This window comes from Scyliorhinus torazame, chromosome 14 (assembly GCF_047496885.1).
Source record: "Scyliorhinus torazame isolate Kashiwa2021f chromosome 14, sScyTor2.1, whole genome shotgun sequence".
NCBI lineage: Eukaryota > Metazoa > Chordata > Chondrichthyes > Carcharhiniformes > Scyliorhinidae > Scyliorhinus > Scyliorhinus torazame.
The window spans coordinates 73,443,821-73,471,225 of NC_092720.1; the positions used below are offsets into that span (position 1 = coordinate 73,443,821).

At 44.0% G+C, this 27,405-nt stretch overlaps 3 protein-coding genes across 4 annotated transcripts in view; 1 reads left to right on the forward strand and 2 right to left on the reverse strand.

The window, feature by feature from the left end:
• Window positions 1-491: 491 nt before the first annotated feature.
• On the reverse strand, window positions 492-11,809 carry LOC140389812 (NADH dehydrogenase [ubiquinone] 1 beta subcomplex subunit 5, mitochondrial-like). The gene is made up of 6 exons (XM_072474352.1): window positions 11,630-11,809; window positions 9,765-9,850; window positions 7,654-7,720; window positions 2,990-3,051; window positions 1,576-1,682; window positions 492-693 (listed from the first exon to the last, which is right to left on the reverse strand). Exons 1-6 carry the CDS (start codon window positions 11,745-11,747, stop codon window positions 573-575), a joined length of 561 nt encoding a protein of 186 aa, XP_072330453.1. The 5' UTR covers window positions 11,748-11,809; the 3' UTR covers window positions 492-572.
• Window positions 11,810-12,122: 313 nt separating this feature from the next.
• LOC140389811 (large ribosomal subunit protein uL29m-like) lies at window positions 12,123-23,151 on the forward strand. The gene is made up of 7 exons (XM_072474351.1): window positions 12,123-12,231; window positions 17,690-17,835; window positions 18,848-18,908; window positions 19,149-19,245; window positions 19,518-19,648; window positions 20,490-20,585; window positions 22,405-23,151. Exons 1-7 carry the CDS (start codon window positions 12,167-12,169, stop codon window positions 22,517-22,519), a joined length of 711 nt encoding a protein of 236 aa, XP_072330452.1. The 5' UTR covers window positions 12,123-12,166; the 3' UTR covers window positions 22,520-23,151.
• actl6a (actin-like 6A) overlaps window positions 22,560-27,405 on the reverse strand; it is a 33,946-nt gene continuing 29,100 nt past the window's right edge. For both annotated transcript variants that reach the window (XM_072474350.1, XM_072474349.1), the window contains one exon: window positions 22,560-23,150. In XM_072474350.1, coding sequence (XP_072330451.1) covers window positions 23,070-23,150 — 81 coding nt within the window. In that variant the 3' untranslated portion in view covers window positions 22,560-23,069. The remainder of the gene's footprint in view (window positions 23,151-27,405) is intronic.

Sequence of the window (27,405 nt, forward strand, 5' to 3'; positions counted from 1 at the left end):
TCCGAACCGTCCCTGTATCTCCCAGTCGTCCGTCTCTGCCCTGTCCACCTTCTCCCTATGGGACCGGATCGAGATCAGCTCCCACCTGACCACTGCCTTCAGTGCTTCCCACACCACCGCTGCTGAAATTTCCCTCGTGTCATTGACTTGCAGGTAGCTCTGAATACATTTCCTCAGCCGCTCGCACACCCCTTCATCCGCCAAAAGTCCCACATCCAACCTCCAGCGCGGGCGCTGATTACTGTCTTCATTAACCTGCAGGTCAACGCAGTGCAGAGCATGGTCTGAGATTGTAATCGCTGAATACCCAGTGTCCACTACTCCAGCCAGAAAGACCCTGCTCAAAATAAAGAAATCAATCCGGGAATACACTTTAGGCATGTGTGAGTAGAACTCCTTCACCCTCGGCTGCCCAAATCTCCATGGATCCCCCCTCCCCTCCCCCCCCCCCAAGAGGGACTTTATTTGTCAAAAGAATATTGATGCAAATATTGACATGATATAATTTATTAAACAACTTTTTCACATATTCTTTGAATGGCAATTAGCATTCTCCAGCAATCTTTGTTCACCTAATAATCTGGGTTTGTCTTCTGAGAATTATCTATCAAATTTTTATCCAGAGTTTCATATTGATACCAAGCACCATCACCCCTCTCTCTCATCAGACGGCGAACCTCAAGATGCTTCTGCCTACAATTATAGAAAGCAAAACACAAATTAAATAATCCAAACACTTCGTTCCCAAACTGTTTTTAATGTATTTAAAAGGTAACGAACTTACAATCTGTTAAACATTTTTGATCCTGTCCCCAGAATCATGCATTCACCAAGGCTATGAGGAGCGTGTTTGCTCCCAGGCCTCTCCCAACATTTATCTTAATAAACTGATTACTGATGTGCCATGTTTGCACAATTCCTACCAATTGCCTTAGATTTCAAAAAGTTCTAATACACACCAACTTTGAAGAATTTCTGATTTCATACTCCTATGTAGAAGTGCTACTCGAAGTAGAAGTGCTGATCCACATGGTTATATGGGTTGCTTTAGCTCAGTGGGCTAGACAGCTGGTTTGTGATGCAGAACAAGGCTAGCAGCGCGGGTTCAATTCCCGTATCAGCTTACCTGAACAGCCGCCGGAATGTGGTGACTAGGGGCTTTTCACAATAACTTCATACTTGTGACAATAAAAGGTTATTATTAGTAATGTAAATCTGCCTCTTGAGAAGAGCACTTCTTCGCATTCAATCCTTCCTCACCAAAATTAGTAGATGCAGACTGAGGGGTAATGGGTTATGTCAAATGAATCAGAATTGACAAACATAGGAGATGTAAATGAGACTTCAGCTGTGTCAATTGCTTTAAATTCTATAAACGACCAGCAGTAGTTATTGTTTGAAAGTTACATTTGTCTCATCTTTAAATGCCTGTGTTACATGAATGCTTGGCAAGCTGATACCACCACTGTCATTTTGTACAAGACAATTTCAGTTGTAGTATAGATTTTGAAATATACAGCTTCAAAAGTAATGACGGCAATGTTGTTATCACAAATATATATATGTCTAACTTACCTTAGGTCTACTTTCTCTGTTTCAATAGAAATGAGGGCCATCATTTTCTCATAACTCTTCTCAGGTGGGTCATAGACATATTTTGAAATCCACCTGGTTATGGGGTGCTGCAAATAGAAAATAGTGTTACAGACATGGAATTACTTTTAAAGAGGTATCTAAACACCTTATTAAAAACTTATTTCTGCTCATTTCTTCCCCAGAATTTACAGCAGATGAGAAAATAATTCCTCGATGAATTTTCTCCATAGCCAGCACTTGTGGATAGCACAATTGCTTCACAGCTCCAGGGTCCCAGGTTCAATTCCGGCTTGGGTCACTGTCTGTGCGGAGTCTGCACGTTCTCCCCGTGTGTGCGTGGGTTTCCTCCGGGTGCTCCGGTTTCCTCCCACAGTCCAAAGATGTGCAGGTTAGGTGGATTGGTCATGCTAAATTGCCCTTAGTGTCCAAAATTGCCCTTAGTGTTGGGTGGGGTTACTGGGTTATGGGGATGGGGTGGAGGTGTTGACCTTGGGTAAGGTGCTCTTTCCAAGAGCCGGTGCAGACTCGATGGCCCGAATGGCCTCCTTCTGCACTGTAAATTCTATGACTATGCTTCTTCTTTGACAATCTCAGTATACAAGCCTTAAGTCACATTTAGGGACAGCTCAGTATTAGCACTCACACTTCTTAAGTTACGATTCAAGATCCACCCCAGAGACTTCAGTACATAATCTAGATAAACTTAAAGGATCTAAAAGATGTCAACCTCAACATTGGAGCACTCCCTAATACTGTGCCATCTAGGATATGCACACAAGTCCTTGATGGGGTTTCAATTCTCAAACCTTCTGACATAGGAGACAGAAGTGTTACCAGAAACTTACTACAGCTTAAACAACAATATCCCTAATCATGACACCCTCCATAGCTATTATTTCTAAAATGTTCAATTTTGTTTTCAAATCAGATATGCCACTTAATTGTGACTATTTGTGAAAATTTAATTCAACCTCTCATTTAACTTTCTAATAGCTTTTGTCCTTTCCATATCAGATTTTGGGTTCCCACTACCTCAAAGCCTATTTACCATTGTCCTTTCTAATATCTTCTCAACAGAAGACCATTTTCCCCTTCCCCAAGTTTTATCAATTCTGTTCTCCTTCTATAGTACCAAGTCCAGACTTCCCACATCCCTGCCATACAGATTTAAACACTCTCCCAACACTATTTAATATCTCCACATGCTTCTTTTATTTTAAATGGAGTTAGATTATTGTCCTCTATAGATGAGTCAACAAAAAGTGGGATGATATGCCTCCACAGCCAAGCTTAACTGTTAATTAATGTATATCTAAAACTGTGCTGAGCTCAGTTAAGAAATATTGCAATTCATGGTTGGCAGCGAGCTTTCATAAGAAGAAACATATTGTACCTTGAAGTACTCCCAGTGCTCTGGAACATAATCTTCAGGGATCTCTGCAAGCTCAGCCTCACCTGTGAAATGCAACACCATTGACACATTCCTTTAAAAAAAACATTTTTTCTCTTCCCAAGAAGAATTGACTCTTGTCATGGCACTTGAGAATTTACTTTTTATTCACTAGTGAAATGCGGTTTTACCCAGTTCTGAATTGTATGCCCTGTATTATTAAACATAGTTATATTTTGCTAGTTTCAGCCATTTATACATTAACTGAATGTAATTTTTCAACTGCTAACTTCAGTAAAGATAATTCAATTTATTTGAGGAATAATTATAATTACAAACTTGAAAACCAAGTTATAATTATTCATGGGATTTATTGTCCATCCCCATTTCCCTTCAAAATTGCTGGAGTCACTTTCTTGAGCCACAGCTAGTGTGGCACAGGGAGTTCCACAATTTTGACCCAGCAACAGTGAATTGGCAAAATATTTCCAAATTGGAGAGGAACTTGTGAGTTGTAATATTCCATGGTCCTACTGTCCCTTGTCCTTTTATGTGGTAGAGATAATGAGTTGGGTGGTGCTGTTAAAGACGTTTTGGCAAGTTGCTGCGGTACATCTTATTGTCAGTACACAACACGCCAGCCATGGTGCATGGTGGTGAAATGTTTAAGTGGTGGATGGAGTGTCGCTTAAACAAACTGTTTAATCCTGGATTCCCATGCGTCTTCAGCTGTTGTTGCAGCTGCACTTATTCAGGCAAGTAGAGTACTCCATCACGGTCCTGTCTTGTGTCCAGAAATGTGAGCAAAACTTTGGGGAGTCAGGGGCCGAGTTATTTGCTATGGAAAGCTCAGCCTTTGACCTGCTATAACAATTTTGTGGTCCATTTTTGTGGCAGGATGTTGATAGTGGGGGAATTCAGCCATTGAATATCAAGGAGAGGAAATTAGATTCCATCTTGTTGGAGATGGTCAAGGACTGGCATTTATCACTTATACAACCAAGTCTGAACGTTGTCCGGGTCTCTCTATATGCAGGCATGGAGTATTTTGTTACCCGAGGAGTTGTGAATAGATCTAGATACTGGGCAATCATCAGAAAATATGCCCACTTCAAACCTTATGGAGGGAAAGCCATGAATGTAACAACTAAAGATGAATTGTTAAGTAATGGGTTAAGAGACATTCCAATTAGTTGTCTCATTTATGTTAAGTATACAATAATTGACATTGATATGTAAAGAGGCTTCAGGTGGCCTTTGTGTCAGGTGATGTGTAGATAGAGTTTTGTGCAGAGTCTGTTAAAGTGAAATAAAGATATTTGTAAAAAGGAGCAGTACCTTTGACTCTTTATACAACAGCAGCTAAACATTGAACATGAGTAGGCCTAAAACATTGCCAAGGAACATCTGTAGCAATGCTGTGGGACTGAGATGATTGACCTCCAACAGCCACAGCCATTTTCCTTTGTGCTAAATTTGACTACAACCAGTAGAGTATTTTCCTCCCGATTCCCATTGACTATATTCCCATAATATGTAGGTGCAGCAAGTGATGAGGAAAGCAAGTGGAATGTTGTTTATTGCAAGGGGAATAAAATATAAAAGTAGAGAGGTTACTGCATGGCCTTAGTGAGACCACACCTATAATTTTATGTACAGTCTTAGTCTTCTTATTTGAAAAAATATATATAATTGCAATAATAATAATCTTTATTGTCACAGGTAGGCTTACATTAGCACTGCAATGAATTTATTGTGAAGAGCTCCTAGTCGTCACATTCTAGCACCTTTTCGGGTACACAGAGGGAGAATTCAGAATGTCCAATTCACCTAACAGCAGGTCTTTTGGGACTTGTGGGAGGAAACTGGAGCACCTGGAGGAAACCACGCAGCCACAGGGAGAACGTGCAGACTCTGCACAGACAGTGCCCAAGCCGGGAACCGAACCAGGGGCCCTGGTGCTGTGAAGAAACAGTGCTAACCACTGTGCTACCGTGCCGCCATTAGCAGTTAAGAGAAGGTTCACTCGGCTCATTCCTGGGATGAAGGGCTTATCTTATATTTCACAGTAACTTCATTTGAAGCCTACTTGTGACAATAAGCGATTTTCATTTCATTATAAAGAAAGACTGGGTCTATGCACAATGGAGTTTAGACGAATGAGAAATGATCTTATTGAAACATATGATTCTGAACGTGATAGACTAGATATCGGGAGGATGTTTCCTCTTGTGGGAGAGACTAGAAGCAGGCTATTGTTGAGTAAGTACCACTTGAAAGCATTGTCCTAATATGTGAATACTATTAGGGGCCTGTAAACCTCTCCCACAAGTGACTCCATGCATTTATCATTTTTCATCTCTACCAAACTGCTTCTGTATCCTGGTTTCATTGAAATTAGGTCATCCCTCTCTATTGAGCTAATGTCATTTTTAATTAACAGAACCACCCTCCACCTATTCCTAACTTTCTAAATGTAAAATTTGGGAAAATCTGAGGTTGGCCATTTTGGCAGAATAGCTAAAAAAGCATATTATCTAAATAGTGTGAAATTGCTGAGTTCTGAGATGCAGAGGGAGCTGGCTGTCCCAGTACATGAATTGCAGAAGATTAGTATGCAGGTGCAGAATGATATTCATGGATTCTCCTCCCGTGAATTGTTTAATTGCCCGTAAACATTCTTGGCTGGATTTGGCAGGACTTCAGAGATTTGATCTGATGCACTGGTTGTGGATTTGCATATCTCGGTCTATGGCTACTTTTAGTGTTTCTCATGCATCTAGTCCTGTGTTATAACTTCCCCAGGTAGGCACCTCTTTTTTTTTTTTTTAAGGTATGTTGCTTCGCAATCTTCTTTGAACCAGGATTGAGATACTGGTTTCATGGTAATGGCAAAGTAAGTGATATGCCAGGCCATGAGGTTACAGATTGTGTTTAGATACAATTCTGCTGCTGCTGACCCACAGCACCTCGTGGTTGCTCATTTTGAGTTGCTAGATCTGAATCTATCCTATTTAGCAAGATGGTAGTGCCAAACAAATAAACAAACGTGTCCTCAGAGAGAATACAGGACGTTGTTGCCACAGGAACTGTGCGGTGGTCACTTCTACAAATACTGTTATACACAGATGCATTTGCGACAGGAGGTTTTATAAGGTTGAATTCAGGCAAGTTTTCTTTTCTGTTGGTTCCCTCACTACCTATTGCAGGCCTAGCCAGGCATTTACGTCCTTCAAGACATGGCCAGCTCAGACAGGAGTAGTACTACCAAGCCACCGTTCGTGAAGAATATTGAAGGTTGCTACCAAAAGTACATTCTGTACACTGGCTGCCCTCAGTGCTTCTTCCAGTTCTTCTACATAGAGGACGACAGATCCGGGAGGATAGTAGGTTATCAGCGGGCGTCTTTGTCATGTTTTTTTTTTAAATTCTCCTCCTTTTTCACATTTTCTCCCATCAACAATAAACAATATTCAGCAAGATATGTCAATACCCATAATAGCAACGATCCCATCCGCCCACCAACCCCCAAACCTCAGCCCACATGTTTACATAAACAAATGACAAAAAGGAATCAGGGATTACCCATAGTCACCCTTAATCTACACAGCCCCCCCCCCCTTAATCTACACAGCCCCACCCCCCCTTAATCTACACAGCCCCCCCCCCCAAGTCTTTGTCATGTTTAACCTAGTGTTCAAGACGTTATGGAATTAAGAATCAAAGTTGAGATCTCCCAGAGCCACCGACTCCCAGCCACATAGCAGTGTGCTGCCACTCTATCCTGGTGGTGGGGCAGGACATCGAGGAATGGGGTTGGAGCTCTCTGACATTGGCTGCAAGGTATGATTCTGCAAGTCTGGCTATGTCAGGCTATTGCTTTACTCATCTATGGGCCATCTCTCCCAATTTTAGCACATGTCCCCATATCTTAGCTTTGTCTATGCCTTTGTTGCACCCAAAGCTGAGGCTAATGATGGGTGATCCATCTAGATTTATACTCATTAGCCTTTGTAGAGAATTTACACACCGGAGTGGCTTGGTAGGCCACTTCAGACAGCAATTAAGAGGCAATCATATTGCAATGGGTCTGGAGTCACATAGAAACCAGACTGGCGACCGTCATTGATCTGTGGGCTCTGCAGAGGGTGGAGTGCATCATCAGCCCCGGAATCTCTGTTTTAAATTTACTTTAAAACTTTTGTTTTTATTTTGGTTATAGTGCCCGTTTAAGGGGCTGTTTGTTAGTTCATTTGATTAATTTACCATTCTACTGAAAAAGAATATAAACAAGACTGGGTTAGGACAGTATATTTCTTTCCCTTGGGGACATTGGTGAACCAGACCGGGTTTTACAACAATCCAATAGTCACTATTAATAATCAAATCCAATGATCACTATTACAGTAACTTCATACTTGTGATAATAAAATATTTTTATTATTATTGATACAAGATTTTATTCCAGATTTATTTAACTAACTGAATTTAAACTTCTCAGTTACTGCTATAGAATTTGCATTCATGAACATTGGTCCAGAACTCTGCATTATTAGTTTAGTAACCATACCACCATTCCCTTTCAATTTTATTTCAATGTCAATGTGTTTATTCCATTCATTTATCAATAATCTTTATCTCATTTATGATTATTATAAAATGCTTACCAATAAAAATATTCACAAATGTGATTAGTGCAGCCATTGGTATTCCAGTCAATAAAATATAGAATCTCTGCAGAAAGAAAAATTGAGAATTTGTAATCAAATTTATTAATGCAACTTTCACTGTGTTAAAGCTATATGCACTAATTTAATGATGTAAAGAGTTAGAATAATTAATATTTCAATTATCACTAGTAAGCTGCCAATAACAGTTTAAGATGACCAGTTGAGCTCGCTTCATAGCTTACTTAGGCAGGGACCTCCACTACAGACAAAAGGAACATGCGCAGACATTGCACATTTTTTGTATTAAACTAAAGCATGGGGGAAACAATATCCCACGGGCACTCGCCATGGCAATGTCTCCAGCAATCAGAGCCAACAGCACTCTTTTCTCATGCAGTATAAATTGTTGCTCCCTTTGAAATTTGGTATTCTTGCGCTTCAACAGCATGTCTCTTTTTTCAACATATTCTCATTCTCAAGTTGTGCACTATCAAATTACAAAATATCATTATTTGCAATGGAATGGGATTCCTACAACAAACGAAAATAGACAGGATAAGTAGGCTGTAGCAAGACACCTATGTAGCTTGCCTCAATCACAGACACAATATCACATGTCATTAACACCAACAACTTTTACTTTATATAGAGCCTTTGTAATAAAACATTACAAGACACTTCACCAAAAAATTAACAACATTTTACACCAGGCCCATAAAACGAGAATAAGATAGGTGTCCAAAAACTTAATCAAAGAAACAGGTCTCAAAAGGAGAGTTAGAAAAGTGGGGCAGTTTAAGTAGAGAATTCTAGAACTTAAGAGCCGACAAAGAGCAATGGAAATTGGGGCTGCACAAGGTCAAAAATGAAGGAGTTCAGCGATCATGGGCGGTGGTTACACAATACTAATTCATCAGTGTTTGCATAAATCAGAACTTGAATCTATGAATTACAAATATGAATATATTTGTTGTACCAAGAAACTAAACACAAACCAAGTGAATTTAATACACTTAAGCCTGGGATTTTATGTGGAAAGTCTTAAAGAATCTGTGAGACCTCACACTGTTTTTTATAAAATATAGATATGCTCAATGTTATTTCAGTCAGCCTGTGACCCCAGAACAAAAAAAGCCCCACTGCAGTTTCAGAAAGGCCCTTCCAACCTTCCTTTCAACTCATAATGGCTGAGACATGGCAACCTTTGAGACCCAGTCAAATTCCAGACCATGGATTCACATCCTTTGTGGAAGATCTGGCTTGTTGAACAAGCATTATTGCCTTGCTGGGCTGAAGAGTTCTTCGTTTCCTGAAGTCGATGATCAGTTCCTTGGCCTTGCAGACATTTAGAGAGAGGTTGTTTCCAGTACACCATGCAACCAAGTGATCTATCTCCCTTCTATAGTCTGATTCGTCGTTGTTTCAGATACGACCCACAACACCACTGGAAAAGTGAATTTGACAACATTGGTTTCAGTCCGCTGACTTCACTGAAGGAATATCTCATTGCACTTTGAGTTTGGACTCCGGAATTCGCATGAACCAATATTCATTTTCTTCTTGGTCTCTGTACTGTAAAATCTTCTTTTCTCTATCCCTCTCTTTTACATCGGAATGTGGAGGCGACATTGTGACCGTCCTTTCGTGTTTTGAACATGTGCAAATAAACTAACCCTTTTTACTTCATCATGAGTTTGCTGTGGGGTTATTAATGGAAAACAGGATCACACAAAAACAAAAGGGTTGGGAAATATGCCACCGTTAATAAAGAGGGAAACACATTGTAGCACCTTTCTGCTTATAGACGGGTGGTGAGAGGAGAGATTGATGCTGTTTAAATTAACCGCCTTCCTGTCCGTAGCAAAGTCCATAATGCTTCTCTCATAAATGTTTCAAAAACCTTACAGCAAAAACAAGAAGATTTTCAAGAAGTATGCTCTTATTTGTACAAAAATAATTGAACCTACAGTTTATTCCCCCCTCCCCACAAGTCTGATTGCTAACCCATGACTAAATTATATACTTCTTCATATTCAATATCAGGCAGTGTACCTTTCCATGCTAATGGATTAATTGATACTAATTTCAGATGTAACTTTGATACATACTAGGAGATGCAGAAAGCGACGGTCGTAATACTGACTGGACTTGATAGCAAACATCTGTTTTCCATTACTGCCAAGCCGAACTGCAACTAGAATATAACAAAAGAAACACAAACACATTCAATAGAAAAATAATAAATGCACCTTTGAAACAGCGTTAGTTTTCACATATACACTGATGACTCCCAGCTCTACGTCAACACCACCTCTCCAGACTCTTCCACTGTTGCCAAGTAATAAAACTGCTTACCTGATACGCAGTACCGGAGGAGAAATGTTCTCCAATTAAATATCGGGAAGAATAAAGCCATTACTTTCAGTCCGTACTCCAAACACTGTTCCCTGGCTACTGACTCCATCCCTCTCCCTGGCAATAGTCTGACAATACGCCGTATGCTTGCAACCATGGTGTCACATTTGAACCAAGATGAGCTTCTGACCTCACATTCATGCCATCACTAAGATCACCTGTTCACATTCCATAACGTCGCCTAACTATGCCCCTGTCTCAGCTCATCTGCTACTGAACCCCACACGTTTTTGTTACTTCTAGACTTAACTATTCCTATGCATCCTGGTTGGTCTTCAATCTCTCCTCCATAAACTTGAGGTTATCTAAAATTCTGCTGCCCCCGGTGTTAACTTGCAGCAGGTCCTGTACCCCTACCGCTCCTGTGCTCAATGATTAATTCCTAACCACCGACTCAGTCCTTCTGCTGTATTGTCTTGAGGCTGAACTAGACTGTTTGCAACCTTTGTGTGATACCTAACCCTGAAATACACTCCCAACTACATATTGGCGCCATCACGAAAACTGCCTAATACACATTTGTTACATCACCTGACTCCTACCCTGCCTCCATTCATCTGCCACAGAAACCCTCATTCAGCTTTTGTTATCACTTGACTATTGAGCCAGCCTCCGACATTCTACCCCCTGCAGATTTGAAGTCATTTAAAACCCTACTGCCCATGTGTTCATAGAATTTACAGTGCAGAAGGAGGCCATTCGGCCCATCGAGTCTGCACCAGCTCTTAGAAAGAGCACCCCACCCAAGGTCCACACCTCCACCCTATCCCCATAACCTAGTAACCTCACCCAACACGAAGGGCAATTTTGGACACTATGGGCAACTTAGCATGGCCAATCCACCTAACCTGCACATCTTTGGACTGTGGGAGGAAACCGGAGCACAGGGAGGAAACCCACGCACACACGGGGAGGATGTGCAGACTCCGCACAGACAGTGACCCAAGCCGGAATCGAGCCTGTAACCCTGGAGCTGTGAAGCAATTGTGCTATCCACAATGCTACCGTGCTGCCCAAAATTAGCTCGCTCCAAGTCCTCTTCACCCATCGCCTCTGCATTTGCTGACTTACAATCGTTTCCAGTTAAGCAACACCTCAATTTCAAATCCATCCATGGCATTAATCCCTGCAATCTCCTTCACTCCCATAATTTTCTGTGACTTGCGTTCCTCTAATTCCAGTCTCTTGAGCATCCCAAATGTTAATCATTCCACCATTAGCGACGGGCTTTGTCTTTAGCTTCCTAAATTTTATGCTCTGGAATATTCTTCTTCAATCTTTCTACTTCCCTACCTCGCTTTCCTTTAAAACACTCATTAACATTGATCTCTTTGACCCAGCTTTAAGTCACCTGCCCCAATACAATATCACCTGACGGGCTCAATGTCAAATTTTGCCTTCCAACTCTCCTGTGGAGCACCGTCGGGCAATTTAGTACACTAGGCTGCTGTATAAAGATAAGTTGTTGTTGTTGTAGCCTACTGCACTTTACAAGGTCAATCGGTTGCCCTGCCCAGTCAGCCATACTGAACAAAGAATCGGTACACGCCAGCCATACCTTTGGAAGCTATAGGAAAGGCCCGGAGCAGATTGTTTCCAGCTAGATGCTGCAATTTGTGAGGAGAACGCCGAACCACCAGAGCGGCGGCGGCCCGCAGAACACTCAGCACCGCCATCTTTGTTGCTCTCAGATCACTGCAGCGGTCACACTAAGCGTAAATCGGCGGGCGCCATCTTTGATCAAGGCAACAGGATCAGCCATCATATTCTACAATAAGACAGGTGGTTGTTTTAATAAACCTCGAAATTGTATCCTTCCTAGTTTTGAAGAACCTTTGTGAAGGGCTAAAGTGAGCGCTGACAAAAGGAGAGCATTTTCAGTTTTTATTTAAGATTATCAGCATCCGCAGTATTTTATTTTGGTACTGACACATAGACTGGGCAGTCCTGGCCTCAGAAACACAGTGCAATCTTTAGATATCTATTTAGGGACGGAAAACGACCGAAAACTAATTTCGGTTTTCATATTGACCAATGAGCGACTCGGAAGGCCGGTTGCCTGGTTACCGGCGGCGCTGTGACTTGTGGGTGGAAGATGGCGGCGCGCATCGCGAGCTGGTGCAGACGGTTTAATGGCATCTTCAGAGGCGGGGTCGGCGCGTGAGTACCTGGGGGTAGGGGCGAGGGCGAGGGGAATACCTGGTATCAGGGAAGGTGGTTGGAGCTCAATCATCTCAGCTCTAGTACATCACTGCAGGAGTTCCTCAGGGCAGTGACCTAGGCCCAACCATCTACAGCTGCTTCATCAATGACCTCCCTTCCATCATAAGATCAGAAATGGGGATGTTCACCACCATTCGCCACTTCTCCCGGGTACTGAAGCAGCCCATCTCCAAATGCAGCAAGACCTGGAAAAGTGATATTCACATTACACATTTCCTACAAGAGAAGATCTAACCACAGCCCTTTGACATTCAACAGCATTAGCATCGCTGAACCCCCCCCCCAACAATCAACATCTGGGGCCTACCATTGACCAGAAACTGAACTAGACTACCCAGCTGTGGCTACCGGAGCAGGTCAAAGGCTAGGAATCCTACGGCGAGTAACTCACCTCCTGCCCCCCCCCCCCCCCCCCCCCCCAAGCCTATACAAGGCACAAGCCTGGAATGTGATGGCATAATCTCCACTTGTCTGGATGAGTGCAGCTCCAACAACCCTCAACACCACCCAGGATCCCACTTGATTGGCACCCCATCCACAAACATTCTCCCTCTGCCATGGCTGAACAGAGGCAGCAGTGTGTGCCATCTACAAGATGCACTGCAGGAACTCATCAAGACTTCCTAGACAGAAGCTTCCAAATCCACGGCTACTACCACCAAGAAGGACAAGAGCAAAAGATGCATTGAAACACCATATATTCAAGTTCCCCTCCAAGCCACGCACAATTATACCGTGGAAATATATTGCCCTTTCCTTTACTGTTGCTGGGTCAGAAACCTGGAACTCTCCCTAACAGCATTGTGGGTATACTTACACCACCATCTCAAGAGCAATGAGATGGGCAATAAATGCTGACCTAGCCTGCGACGTCCATGCCACATGAACACATTTTTTTTTAATTGCAGAATAGTGGGTATGATTTAATGGCCTTGTGACTCCCAATGGCGTTTGCAAGAGGGTCGGCCGCATCGAGAAGAGCTCCCGCCGATGGCCACTATTTGAAGCGCTTTTGGGGGTTTCCCCGATTCTTCACTCTCTCTTCCCCCCCCCCCCCCCCCGATTATTGGCGGCCTTTGGGGCCGTCCCGGGTAGCCTTTGGGGCCATCCCGGGTAGCAAGTGGGGCTGGTTTGAAAACCGGCGAGGAACCCCGCGCGGGTGTCGGGCGGCGGGTGCTGAGGCGTCGGGCCCAGCGCGGAGGTCGGAGCAGCGGGGGCGGAACTAAACGGAGGCCGAGGCGGCAGGCCCGAAGCCAGGACGCGATGTAGGTGAGATGCCCCACATCAGATGGCTCCCGCCTAGACTGTGGTGAGAAGATTGAAGTCTGGTCCCAGGGAAATTCTGGAGGAATACAAAAAAGAAGAGAAAGAAGTTTTAAAGAAAGCGGATTACAGGGTCAACGGCAGGGTTCTGAGGAATGTGGAGGAACAGAGAGATCTTGGGGTTCATGTCCACGGATCTCTGAAGGTTGCCACTCGAGTAGATAGAGCCGTGAAGAAGGCCGAAAGTGTGTTAGCGTTTATTAACAGGGGGCTTGAGTTTAAGAGCCTTGGGGTTATGCTGCAACTGTACAGGACCCTGGTGAGACCGCATTTGGAGTATTGTGTGCAGTTCTGGTCACCTCACTATAGGAGGGATGTGGAAGCATTGGAAAGGGTGCAAAGGCGATTTACCAGGATGCTGCCTGGTTGGAAGGTAGGTCTTATGAGGAAAGGTTGAGGGAGCCTGGGCTTTTCTCTTTGGAGTGGAAGAGGATGGGAGGCGACTTAATAGAGGTTTATAAGATGATGAGGGAGATAGATAGAGTGGATGTTCAGAGATTATTTCCTCGGGTGGATGTAGATGTTACAAGGGGGCATAACTATAAGGTTCGGGGTGGGAGATTTAGGAGGGATGTCCGAGGTAGGTTCTTTACTCAGAGAATGGTTAGGGTGTGGAATGGACTGTCTGTGGGACTAGGCAGGGATGTCCTATGTCCCCCCTGCTGTTTGCACTCGCGATTGAGCCATTGGCCATCGCATTAAGAAGGTCGGGGGTATGGAAAGGAATAGTGCCGGGGGGGAATAGAGCATCGGGTGTCCTTATATGCCGATGATTTGCTGTTATACGTGTCAGAACCGAGTGTGTCGATAGGGGGAATATTGGAGCTGCTTCGAGTGTTTACGTCTTTCTCGGGGTACAAACTAAATCTAGACAAGAGTGAGTATTTTGTGGTGTCTCGGCCAGGGGTGTGGGGGCTGCCATTCCGTAGGGCAGGAACTCACTTTAGGTACCTGGGGGTGCAGGTTGCCCGGGAGTGAGGGGGGGGGGTGCTCCGCAGGTATAACATTTCTAGTTAGGTGGGGAGAGTGAAAGTTGATCTGTCAAGGTGGGGTGGTCTCTTCTGTCACTGGCGGGTTGGGTACAGGCGGTTAAAATGAACGTGCTGCCGCGATTTCTGTTTATTTTTCATGCCTGCGATTTTCCTGCCAAAGGCTTTTTTCAGAGAGATTGAGGGAAGGATTACTTCGTTCATACGGGCAGGGAAAGTGGCTTGAGTTAGAAAGGTGTGGCTACAGAGGGGAAGGCAGACGGGGTTTGGGTCTTCCGAACCTGATGTATTACTATTGGGCGGCGAATGTGGAGAAGGTGCGGAGCTGGGTCAGAGCGAGGAGAGTTTGTGCAGGGGGTCGGGATTCAAAGTACTGGCAACAGCGCCGCTCCCGATAGCCCCGGGGAAGTACTCGGGCGGGGGGGGGGGGGGGTCCGGTAATAATAGCTTCATTGAGAATTTGGAGCCAGTTTCGCCAACACTTCGGGTTGGGGGCAGGGTCAAGGGAAAAGCCGATATGAGAGAACCACTGATTTGAGCCAGGGAGGTGGGATGGAAATTTTCGGAAATGGGAGGAGAAGGGGATTAAGACACTAAAAGATTTGTTTCTTAGGGGTCGGTTTGCAGGTCTGAAGGAGCTGGAAGCGAAGTATGGGCTGGAGCAGGGGGAAATGTTTCGATACATGCAGGTTCGAGATTTTGCCAGAAAGGAGGTACAGAGCTTCCCGGTGGAGCCGGCCTCCACACTGCTGGAGGAGGTGCTGATGACGGGGGGACTGGAGAAGGGGGTTGTGTCAGCGGTTTACGGAGCTATTTTGGGAGAGGAGAAGGCACCACCGGAAGGGATCAAAGCAAAGTGGGAGGAAGAATTGGGAGAGGATATGGAGGAGGGGTTCTGGTGTGAGGTGCTCCGGAGAGTGAATGCCTCCACCTCATGCACGAGGATGGGGCTGATACAGCTGAAGTTGGTATATAGAGCACACCTCACGTGGGCGAGGATGAGCCGATTCTTTGAAGGAGTAGAAGATGTGTGTGAACGTTGCGGGGAGGGCTAATCACGTTCATATGTTTTGGTCCTGTCCAAAGCTAGAGGATTACTGGAAGGAGGTTTTTAGGGTAATTTCTAAAGTGGTGCACGTGAAACTGGACTCGGGGGCCCTATTCGGGGTGTTGGACCAGCCAGGGTTGGAAACGGGTGCAGCGGCAGATGTTGTAGCCTTCGCCTCGTTGATCGCCCGAAGGCAGATCCTGATGGGATGGAGAGCAACCTCTCCACCCTGTGCCCTGGCGTGGCGGGGGGACTTGGAATTCTTGACTCTTGAGAAGGTTAAGTTTGAACTGAGGGGAAGGATGGAGGGGTTCTCCAATTCATGGGCATTATTCATCATGCACTTTCAAGAACTGGATAACATCGGACATTAGTTGGGGGTGGTGAGTGGCAGGGTTGGGGGGAGGGGGGCAGTGTGTGTTAATGGTGACTATGATTTGGGGATTGACATATTTGTTACTGATTATTGTTTGTTGTTGGTGGGTGTAAATTTGGGAGAAAATGTGAAAAAGGAGAATAAAAAATATTTTTTAAAAAGTTTAATGGCCTTGTGACACAGCTGTTGAATCTTGCACGATGCCTCACGAGATTCGGCGCGCAAAATTTAACAAGATCTCTCAAGATGCCGCGATCTGGATCTCACCCTCGATAGGCAAAACCCAGATTAACATATTTAAATTAACCATTAGGCTCATTGAAACACGGTAGCACAGTGGTTAGCTGCTTCACATTGCCAGAGACACAGGTTCAATTTCCTGCTTGGGTCACTGTCTGTGGAGTCTGCACGTTCTCCCCTCGTCGCATGGATTTCCTCCGGGTGCTCCAGTTTCCTCCAAGTCCCAAAAGATGTGCTTATTCAGTGAATTGGACACTCTGAATTCTCCCTCAATGTATCTGAACAGGCGCCGGAGTCTGGTGACTAGGGGATTTTCACAGTAACTTCATTGCAGTGTTAATGTCAGCCTAATTGTGACACTAATAAAGATTATTATATGTTTGCAACATATTCTCCCAGGGCGTAGTTTATCACTGGTTTCTACAAACATGGACCAGGCATAATGGCAACTGGGGGGTGGATGTGTCCCAGGCCATTAGAGAACTTCCCCCCCCCCCCGCCCCCCCGGTGGTCGGGCTCTGGGCCTGTCAGTGCCAGGGTGCCAACATGGCACTACCAGGCTGGCAGGGGCACTGGAAGTGCTCGGATGCCTGGTTCCCATGCCCTGGATTGGCTCTGGAGGTGCCTTGCCTTTAGGAAGTGGGGTGAGATGGTGTTTGAGGAACCCTAAGAGGTAAGTTGGGTGCAGTTGGAGGGGGGGTGGGTGGATGTCCGGAGGCCGCAATGGAGTGTTGGGGAGGGGGTCGAAAGATCAGGGCGCATTTCAAAATGACACCCCGATCTGCAAATACACTTCCTACACTGGTGAACTAAGCTCGTCAGTGCAGGAAATCAGGTAAGTGTGGCTCCGGCAGAGCGTGCCTCGCCAAGGCCCCAAAAAGTGCTGTTAAGTAGCAGTGTCGTTCTCGCCGCCAAGCAGGACTCTGTTTTTGTCCCATTAAGTCAACCCTATGTCTTTAATATACACACTTCCCAGGACTTGGCTCAGCTGTAAATTCTAGATGGGAGCAGATGGCAGCTTTGGTTCTTTAAGTTCTTGGAGGAGTTTGACCGTTTAAATAATTACATATGGCATTGTAAGTAACCTGTGGGACCTGGAAAAGGGAAAACAAAGATGTACTCACAAATAGCAGTGTGACAGAAGTTAATAACCTCAAAAATGTAATAACATTTTGTTAGCTGATCACACAAGTAACAGCATCCAAGATGCTCGACTAAGCAAAGTATGATTTATAATGGGAGGAAACAAGAAAGGAATGAAAATGTCTATCAAGAAACATGTCCATTTGGAGCTCCTGAAATGATGGACATTGAAACAAAATGGAATATTTCAATGAATCATTGTTCATTAAGTTGATTTGTAAACTGAAGATGGCATTCCATAACTTGTCAACATGTTCCATGTTCCTTTTATTAAAGGGAAAACTTGACCAAGTTTCAGAAAATTGGGCTAGGATCGAGCCTGAGTCTACAGTGTAGATCCCTGCACACTTCTGATTTCTGTCAAGGGCTGGAGGAATTCTTTGATGACCGTAAGAACTGGGGAGAACAGACTGTAAAATCTGGTAAGTTGTTTTTTGCAAAATCCTACATTGATACTTTCTAAACACATTTACATGTGACATTTACATAATTTTGAACTATTTATTGTAGGTTGTCTTTATATAAACTTTTAATTTAAAAGAAACTAGCATGATGCACTTCCAAAGTACAGAATGTCTTTTTCCTCAAATCAGTTGTCATAATTGATTGATGTCTCCTCTCTCTCTCCTTCATACCTATAGTTATCTATAATTTAATGGCATCAGACACATTGCTGGTCTAAATCCATCTACTTTTTCAACTGTTTTCCCTCACATTAATTTTTGCAGTGCAATTAACCATTGTCTCCATGTTCTTTGAGACAATAAACATTTTATTTGAATTATTGGTAGTTTCTTCATGTCTCTCACTAATCTAATTAACTGTTACAACCCGAGTGGCTTTTCATTATTTTTGATCTATCTTCTCTGTCCACAAGTCGATCTTCGTCACCTCTAATTCTAAAACTACTTTCTTTAACATATCAAACAATTATTTTCCACACAATTTTTACCTTATAAAACCCAAATCTTCAATAAGGATGCCATTGATGGAGAAGTTTTTCCAACAATTCAAACAAAATATTAGAAAACTGGTAATCGCCTTTTGATAAAATAATCTGTCAATTCCAGCCTGCGGCCTTTTATGTTCTAGTATTGTTTGTTTCTATTCTAATAGTTTGATAGCCATTCCACTTTCATGGCTGTTCCAATCTGTAAACATACCACCCACCCTATCTGCTCTTCCTCCACTTTATGTTGAATTTGAAATTTATAAATTTTTTCAATTGTTTTTCTAGGATCTCAAAGTTGTAAAACTTGTTACTCACACCCTTTCCTTCCTCCGGTTTTCAGGATATTACAACCCAAGCTAAACACATTTAATCACTATTTAATATAACATATCTTTTTCAACCCTGGTAATTTGTACTTTTATAGGATTCGTCTTCCACCTTGATTGTGGAATCTAAATTGTGCTATTGGACTTGCTTTCTAGGCGCACCTTGGACAGCAAAACAGCTACGAATAAAAAGCAATGAAGATTTACACAAGCTCTGGTACATTTTATGGTGCTTTAGTTGTATAGTCTAATCCCAGATGTTTAAAATAATTTCCTACTGTGAGAAAAGTACTTTAGTGATGATTGTCATTTGGCATGGACTGGATGGGCTAAATTGTCGTCCCTGTTGTAACCATTCTGGGCTGTATGTTTGTTTGGAAAAGTCAATTTTCTTGATCCTGAGCTTTCTTTCACTTGTTTGTGTTTCATGATAACATTAATTATATTCTTGCTGCAGGTATGTCCTTCTCAAAGAAAAGAATATGCTTTTGACTTTAGAGCAAGAAGCAAAGCGACAACGATTACAAATGCCAAGTCCAGAGCGCGTAAAGAAAGTAAGGAATAAACTGCCAGACTATTCTGGACCTAATACTTCTTGATTTTAATTCACATTGTAAAACTACAATACTTTCCAAAGATGAATTAAAAAGGTTTGCCACAATTTAAGTTAGCTGTGGTTCTGTGTGACTTGGGTTTGACTCAGCAGCTTATCATGGTCTTCTTCAACTATTCCAGTCCACAAATATTGCACACTAATTATAACAGAGGTGTATTCTCTGGTTTCCATATTTGAAAGATATAGTCAAAAATGTCCTATTATTAATAGGTAGAACGATCTATGGCAAGAATTGACTCAATTGTTCAAGAACGTGAAGATGCTCTGAGACTGCTGCAGACTGGACAGGAAAAAGGCCGTCCTGGAGCTTGGAGGAGGGACATCTTTGGGCACAACATATGGTGAGAAACAAGTTTGTTTATTACATTGAAATGTATTTTGCCAGATGTGCATATCTTTCATAAAAAACACATATTTAAACTTTGGTTTTGAGTTCTCATTGTTACAGAGGCTGTGTTAGAATTGAATTATTTTCTTCTGTTATGTTAACATTTCAATCGATCCAGAGTGTCTAAAATTATCTAAAGGTGAAGGATTAGTCAATTCTCTAAATAGTTCAGAAGTAAAAGCTATGTAAATATAAAAATGTGGTATGGCAGATCTACACATAAAGACAATTCAAAACACAATTAGATTTATTATGGAATTGTCCATTGAGGCCTGGTGTGGGGCCAAAGCCCACAGCTTTCACCGCGGTCCAAGAATATTACCACTGAGCAAGCCGATGAATAGAACAGACTGGTATTAATCATTCTGGTATGGTATGCTCACTATCAAAGTTATACAAATATCAAACGTACAATATTAAATAATATTACGCAGGATGCCAGAACTTGAGGAGCAGCAATCGGTTCTATTATTTTTTACTTGTACTGCATGCGTTTTTAATGGCTGATAGAAATGGAAGAATTTAAAAATACAGAATCACTGAAAACAGGAATATTATGGAGCTTAATTTGAAATTTTGATGGTTATCATGAACTTGATGTGATGAGACTTCCCAATCCAAAAACAAATAATCCTACCATGGAAATTTTCCAGAATCAGTGAATCCACCAGTTTTATTCAAGGTAGTTTGCATTCTAATACTGTCTGCTGTTATACTAAGTTTCCATGTTACAGTTGATAAATTGGTGAAATAGAAAGTGGTGGGCATGTATTTTATCGGTTTCTTCTTACTAGGCACAAATTTAGGGAATGGCCCATTCCTTGGTACCTAAACAAGATATACAGAAGAAAACGATTTTACACACCACCATTCGTGGATATTTTTGTGAGGTAATAAATCAGATTTTTATCGGTTTAGCATTCAGCTGAATTTACAATGTTTACAGTAATGTCACCCATTAATTTTTTAACCATACATGTGATATTTCAGAGCAAGAGCATACAAAATAGGAGCAGTAGGCCATTCAGCCCCTTGATCCTGCCATTCATTAAGATCATGGCTGATCTGTTTGTTTCCAGTTTATAGCTTGATGGGCGCCACCCTGTATCAAATATAGCTGACCAGGAGTCCCTCCCACTCTTACCGCGAGCCATCAATGTTGGGCGCCAGGTCCTGCAGAGAGACCGTGTCCTGTCGGCCGTCTGGGTACACCACGTAGGCGTACTGCAGATTTGCGTGGAGTAGATGTACCTTCTCCACCAGTGGGTCTGATTTGTGCACCCGCACATGTTTCCGGAGCAGAATGGGTCCCGGGGCTGCAACAGTAATGGACTCGCCAACACGAAGGGCATTCAAATGGTCATTGGATAGACATATGGACGATAAGGGAATAGTGTAGATGGGCTTTAGAGTGGTTTCACAGGTCGGAGCAACATTGAGGGCTGATGGGCCTGTACTGTGCTGTAATGTTTTAACTTGTTTTTCGGTAAAATTTATTTAAACATGACATTGTGGTAAAAGATAGAGTTAATACCCTAGCGGTCTCGACACCAAACTAAAGCTTAACTTGAACTTTACCAAAAGTGTCACCCAACCAGGAAACCAGTACTGTGTGGCCTGTGCTGCTTTGCTACTGGAAGATTTTTTCTGTAGCTATAAATAAACTCAACTAATTAAAAACATACAGATCTCAAATCTGAATATCCACCAATACAGACTTACGATGGCCTGTTCAGTGGCATTAGGTATGGTTTTTACAAAAGACTCCACCTTGGAAGAGTAGGTGAAAAACAAAACAATACTCCTTCCCAGCTAGCATTCAGTGATAACAGCTAGAAATGGGTGGAGGGCAGCAGTAGACTGCTCTGGTGCATAAGTGTGAAGAATGGCACTTGGCCAGGTACCATACCCTCTCAAATTTGTTATATAGTGCCTTTGGCATCCCAAGATACTTTACAGAAGCATTGCTAAGCATACAAGCAATATTAAGGCAGATAAGGAAAAGCTTGATCAATGAGGTAGATATTAAGGAGGATCTTAGAGAGCTGGAAGGATTTAGGGAGGAAATGTCAGAGCTTTGGAGGTAAAGGTTGCCTCCAAATGGTGGATAAATTAAAATCTGGGATGCTAAGATGTCAGCAATGGAGAAGCATAGATATCTTGGAGAGTTACAGGGCTGGAACAGTTTAGCGATGGAGGAGCACAGGATTTCAAAATAGGAATGAGAATTTAAGTCTTTTTTTAAAACCAGGAGATAATGTAAGTCAGTAGGGACTGATCGGTGAACAAAGTTTTAGATGAGCACATCACTAGAATGAGGGGGGCTAGCCAGGAGTTAATTTGAATAGTCCGGTCTAGTGGCAACAAAATAAATAGATGAGGCAGGAGTAGTCAAGCAGTAATTGGAGGATGGAATAGATAACCTTAGTGAGGGCACAATATGGGCGTTTGGAAGCTTATCCCAGGGTCAAAAAAGGCAGCAAGGTTGCAAACAATTTGGTTCATCTTCAGGCAGTTGCCAGAGAGCATGGAGTTATTGGCAGGGACTGATGACTTTGGTCTTCCCAATGTTTAGTTGAAGTAAATCTTTGCTCATTCAGTACTGGATGTTTTACAAGCAGTCTGATAATTCAGAGACAGTGAGGGTCGAGGGAGAAATTAGCAAAATGGTATCATGCAAAAAACCAAACTTTATTTTATTTGTGCTAGGCGACGTATTGAAAAACATCTATATAAAAAGAACAATGCCGAGAAGGCAAAAAAGGAGGAAGAAAAAGTTCTACGTGAAAAATTCCCTCAGCGATCTGCATCAGCACAAAGTTAACCTTGCAATGTGAAGAAAATGTACAAATGTGAAAATAAACTTGTAAATAAAAAGATGTTTTATTGTCTGGAGTTGCATAATTTAAACAGTCTATGCAAGTTTGTTTTGAAGTACACATACAAATTGTAAATTGATAAGGATTATTGCAGGTAGGTTTATCCCACTGTTCCTTCTAGATTCACCTTCGGCTGACATGTAAACAACTGATTCAATAAAAGGCACAAGATAAACTGTTACAAAAATATCACTAGTGTGACATATTTGGTGTTATTTGAACATGGCATGATTTGCATCTAATACAAATAGTAAATTGAAGCAGTTTATAAATGTATGTCTTTGGGGACCCAGTTGATCAATAAAATTGGCTGAACAGTTTTTAAAAAAACCTTTATAAAATATACATTAGTATCTAGCCACTATACAAAGAAACCCATAAAAAAAGTGTACAAGAGGTTGAGCACTGTTCCTGAGAACCCTACTTGGGACAAAAGAAAATAAGACAGTTGTAAAACCTTCACAGGTAACGTATCCATAACTAATTTCTTTAAGTTCAAGGGCATTTTCTTTCAACACATTGCTTCCCTCCTTCTTCATATTCCTGCTTAGAGATCCACATCTGCTGGAATGTACCCTTTAAAACATTAAAAATTCAGCTCAGCGTTAGTGGAACAAAGATGCCACTCATTCACAATTATTTTACACATCGCAGCACTAAGTGACTAGAGTACAGAAAGCAGACAGAGTGTAAAATACATGCTTTTCACTCAACAGCACTGGAACCTCATTTTCATTTCTACAAATGATCTAAACTTGGGTATAAGTTAAACCATAGCAGTTTGTTATAAATAAGAGGATTGTTTAGGTTATGGACAGTTATGAGTGGCAGACAAATAGAGGTTGTACTTCAATAAAGGGAAATTATGCAGATCATATTCTGTCCCCAATGCACTGAATTAAGGGGTATAGATGTTTCTCCCCCCCCCGGAAGACCAGCAAATTCTGAAATCTAGCACAGATCCAACTTTTTTCTCCCACAGTTGAGGTACTTGATCTGTCGGAAGTATTCGGAAACGAAAGAATATGAAATGACGGACCTGGGACTATATTGTAATGCTGAATTATATACTTAAAGCAAGAGGTCTGGACAAGTGGCTGGAAAGCCAAGGTGGCCCTGCCTCGGTTGTTTGCAGGACTCCTAGCTGTGTTTTGGTGGGGTGGGGAGGGACATGGGTCAGGCATCTAATTAGATGCCATGAGAGCTGTTGTCCCTTCAAAGGAAAACAGCCGACCCCAGGCCACTGCCATTGCTTGCACTGCACCTGGAGGATGACATCATGGAAGGATGATGCAAAGAGCAGCACGGGGCACAGTGGTTAGCACTGCTGCTTATGGTGCCAAAGACCCGGGTTCGAATCCCGACTAAACTGCCCTTAAAAAATGGAAGGATGATGCCTGCTAAGTTGGCTCAATGGGCATTGGGGCCAGTCAAGCAAGCTTGGGGGGCAAAGAGAAGGGTGCACTCCCACAACTCAGCTGGAACTCGCTTTAGTTCACCAGTTGGTCTTCCCAGGCATGAGACGGCATACCTGCCACTGTCGCAGCATCGGTGAAAAGGTATGAGAGCAGAAGACCATGAGCAGTTCATTATTTCCTTCATCATTTTATGCCAAAGGGCACTTCCGCTTGTGACCATGGAGTGATTGGTCACAAAGGGCTGTTCCTGTTCAACGTCACAGAAAAGGGCTCTTTTTACCAAGATCCAGGTGGAATTGTGATGAAAAGGCGTAGGTGAATGTTAGAGGAGTAGTTTACCCCTGGAATGGTATGTCTTCTGATCACCAGACCCGGCAGAAAACAGTGAGAGGTTTGGCTGGAAAGGTGAAACAGTCTTGTGCTTCACAGACATCTCTTCCAGCATGCAGGTGGGGAACGGCAAGTTGTAAGGCCCCAGATACAGTAACTGATGACTTTTATCAAGGAGGAATTCCATAAACAGAGGAAAGAAATGCATGAGGACCATGCAAAGGCCATTGCAGAAGCTGTGGCACCCCTGAAGAGTACTTTGGAGCGGATGGAGAGGTGTTTGGAGGTGCAGGGGTCACAGATTAGGGAGATTGAAGGAGTGATCTTGGACCACAGTGATCGTGTGGTGGCTCTGGAGGCGGAGGTGGGGTTCCTAGGAGACCTTTGTAAAACGCTGAGGGCAAAGGTGGAGGAGCAGGAGACTGCCTCGAGAAGGCAGAACCTGCGAATAATGGGCCTGCCTGAAGGAGTGGAAGGTGTGAGTGCCACAAGGTAAGTCTTGAGGATGCTGGTGGCAGAAGGGGTGCTAGATAAGGCACCTGAAGTGGACCGAGCGCATAGGTTTCTGAGGCTAGAGCTGGGGAGCCGCCGCGAGCGGTGATCGTGAGACTCCATAAATTTGTGGAGAAAGAGAAAATTCTACGGTGGGCCAGGGAGAAGCGTAGCTGCGACATGGTAGGGAAATAACGTCCGGATATATCAGGACATCGGAGCAGAGTTGGCAAAACGGCGGGCAGATTTCAACAAGGCCAAGGCGGTGCTGTACCAGCGGCAGATCAATATTGGGGTGCTCTACCCGCCGAAATTCTGGGTGACGTTCGGAAGCCGGGAGTATTATTTCGAGACCCCAGAAGCGGCCGAAGACTTCATTAAGGAGCATAAACTGGGGGAGAACTGAGTGGACAATGCTTGGGAACCGGGGTGTTGGCACTACGTAATGGTCAGGAGCATGTTTGAAGTGGGTGTCGGGATTGAGGGATTTTCGCCTTTGTTTGTGGGGGGGGGGGGGGGGGGGGGTTCTGTTCAATGTTGAGATTGTAAGGAGTTGTAGGGGTGAAACTTTTATGTGGGGATGGATGTTCCCATCCGCCCTCCTGTTTTATGGGACTGTTTGTGTTTAACATCTGTTTGTTTGCTTTTGGAGAAGGCTACCTGGAGTTCAGGAGAAGTCCTTGTTTGGATGGGGGAGGGTAAGGCCAGCAGGAGACCTTCTTCTTTGAGCTGAGGAGGGGAGGGGGGGGGGGGGGGGGGGGAGGTCAATAGGATATGCCTTTGGGCAGGGGCAGCCACGCTAGCAGGTTATGCTGGTGAATGGAAGTGAGGTGGAAGGGGGGGGGGGGGGGGAAGTGGAAAAGTTTGGGGGGGGGGGGGAAGTGGAAAAGTTTGGGGGGGGGGGGTTCTGCGATACAGCAGGGGGTGAGGGATGACATGGTCAAGGGCGAAGAAAGGGGCCATTTGGGCTAGGTACAGAGTGGAAGGGGCAGGAATTAAGTGGGGAAGATGACGGACGGTAGAGGGGATTGGAGGCACAAGCCTCTGGTAAGGTTGGTTACGTGGAACGTCCGGGGACCGAATGGGCCGGTGAAAAGGTCGCAGGTTTTCACGCACCTCATGGGTTTGAAAGCGGGGGTTGTCTTTTTGCAGGAGACACACCTCCGTGTGAAGCACCAGGTTAGGTTAAGGAAGGGGTGGGGTCAGGCAGGTTTTTCACTCGGGGCTTGATTTGAAATCGAGGGCTGTGGCGATTTTAATGAGCAAAAAAATGGGATTCGTGAGTGCAAAGGAGGTGAGGGATGCAGGTGGGAGACATGTGATTGTGAGTGGGGTATTGGAAGGGGCACCGGTAGTGTTGGTAAATGTGTATGCCCCAAATTGGGATGATGTGGGTTTTATAAGGAGGTTGCTGGCAGCAATCCCAGATTTGGCCACGTACCAGTTGATCATGGGAGGAGATTTTAACTGTGTCCTGGAGCCGAGGGTGGATAGATCGAGCCCCAGGTCGATGGGTAGGGTACGAATGGCAAGGGAGCTGGGGGGGTTTATGGAGAGGATGGGTATGGTGGATCCATGACGCTTTCAGAACCCAGGGGGAAGGGAGTATTCCTTCTTTTCACACGTCTATAAGGTGTATTCGAGGATTGATTACTTTGTAGTGAGTCGGGAGATTTTGGTTGGGGTAGAGGGGGTAGAGTATGCGGGGATAGTTATCTCTGACCATGCACCCCACTGGCTGGATATTCGGTTCAGTACGGGATGAGAGCAGAGGCCAGAGTGGAGCTTTGACTCGGGGTTGTTGGTGGATGGAGGTTTTTGTGATAAGGTGCGGTTGGCGATTAGGGATTATGTGGAGGTCAATCAGAATGAGGAGTTGTCGGCGGGCATTTTTTGGGAAGCACTGAAGGCAGTGGTCCAGGGAGAAATTCTCATTTACGGTTCATGCGAATAAGGAAAGGAGGGCGGAACATGACCGTCTAGTGAGCGAGATAGTGGAGGTGGACAGGGAATATTAAGAGGGTGCCCACCGTGGAGGGATTGGGAGGAGGAAAAAGTTGCAGGGGCAATTTGACAGGCTGACAACGGGGAGGGCGATAGGGCAACTGCGTAGGGCAAGAGGGGTGCAATAAGAGTATAGGGAGAAGGCAAGCCGCATGCTGGCGTACCAGCTGCGGAGGCAGGCTGCGTCCAGGGAAATATTGAAGATTCGGGCTGGGGATGTGGCGTCAGAGCCAGGGAAGATAAATGAGGCATTTAGAGAGTATTACCAGGGACTTTATGAGGCAGACCCAGGAGGAGAGGAGGGGGACATGGGGTGGTTTCTGGACGAGCTGGAATTTCCCCAGGTGGAGGAAGCAAAGAGGCAGGCGTTGGAGGAGCCCCTGGGGCTGAGGGAGGTGCTGGATAGTATCGGATATGAAGTTGGGGAAGGCCCCTGGGCCGGATGGGTACCCGGCAGAATTTTATAAGGAATTTGCGGCGGACCTGGCACCACATCTGTTGGGGGCGTTTAATGAAGCACTGGAGAAGGGAGAGTTGCCGGAGACGATGAAGCAGGCAGTAATCACACTAATCCCCAAAAAAGGGAA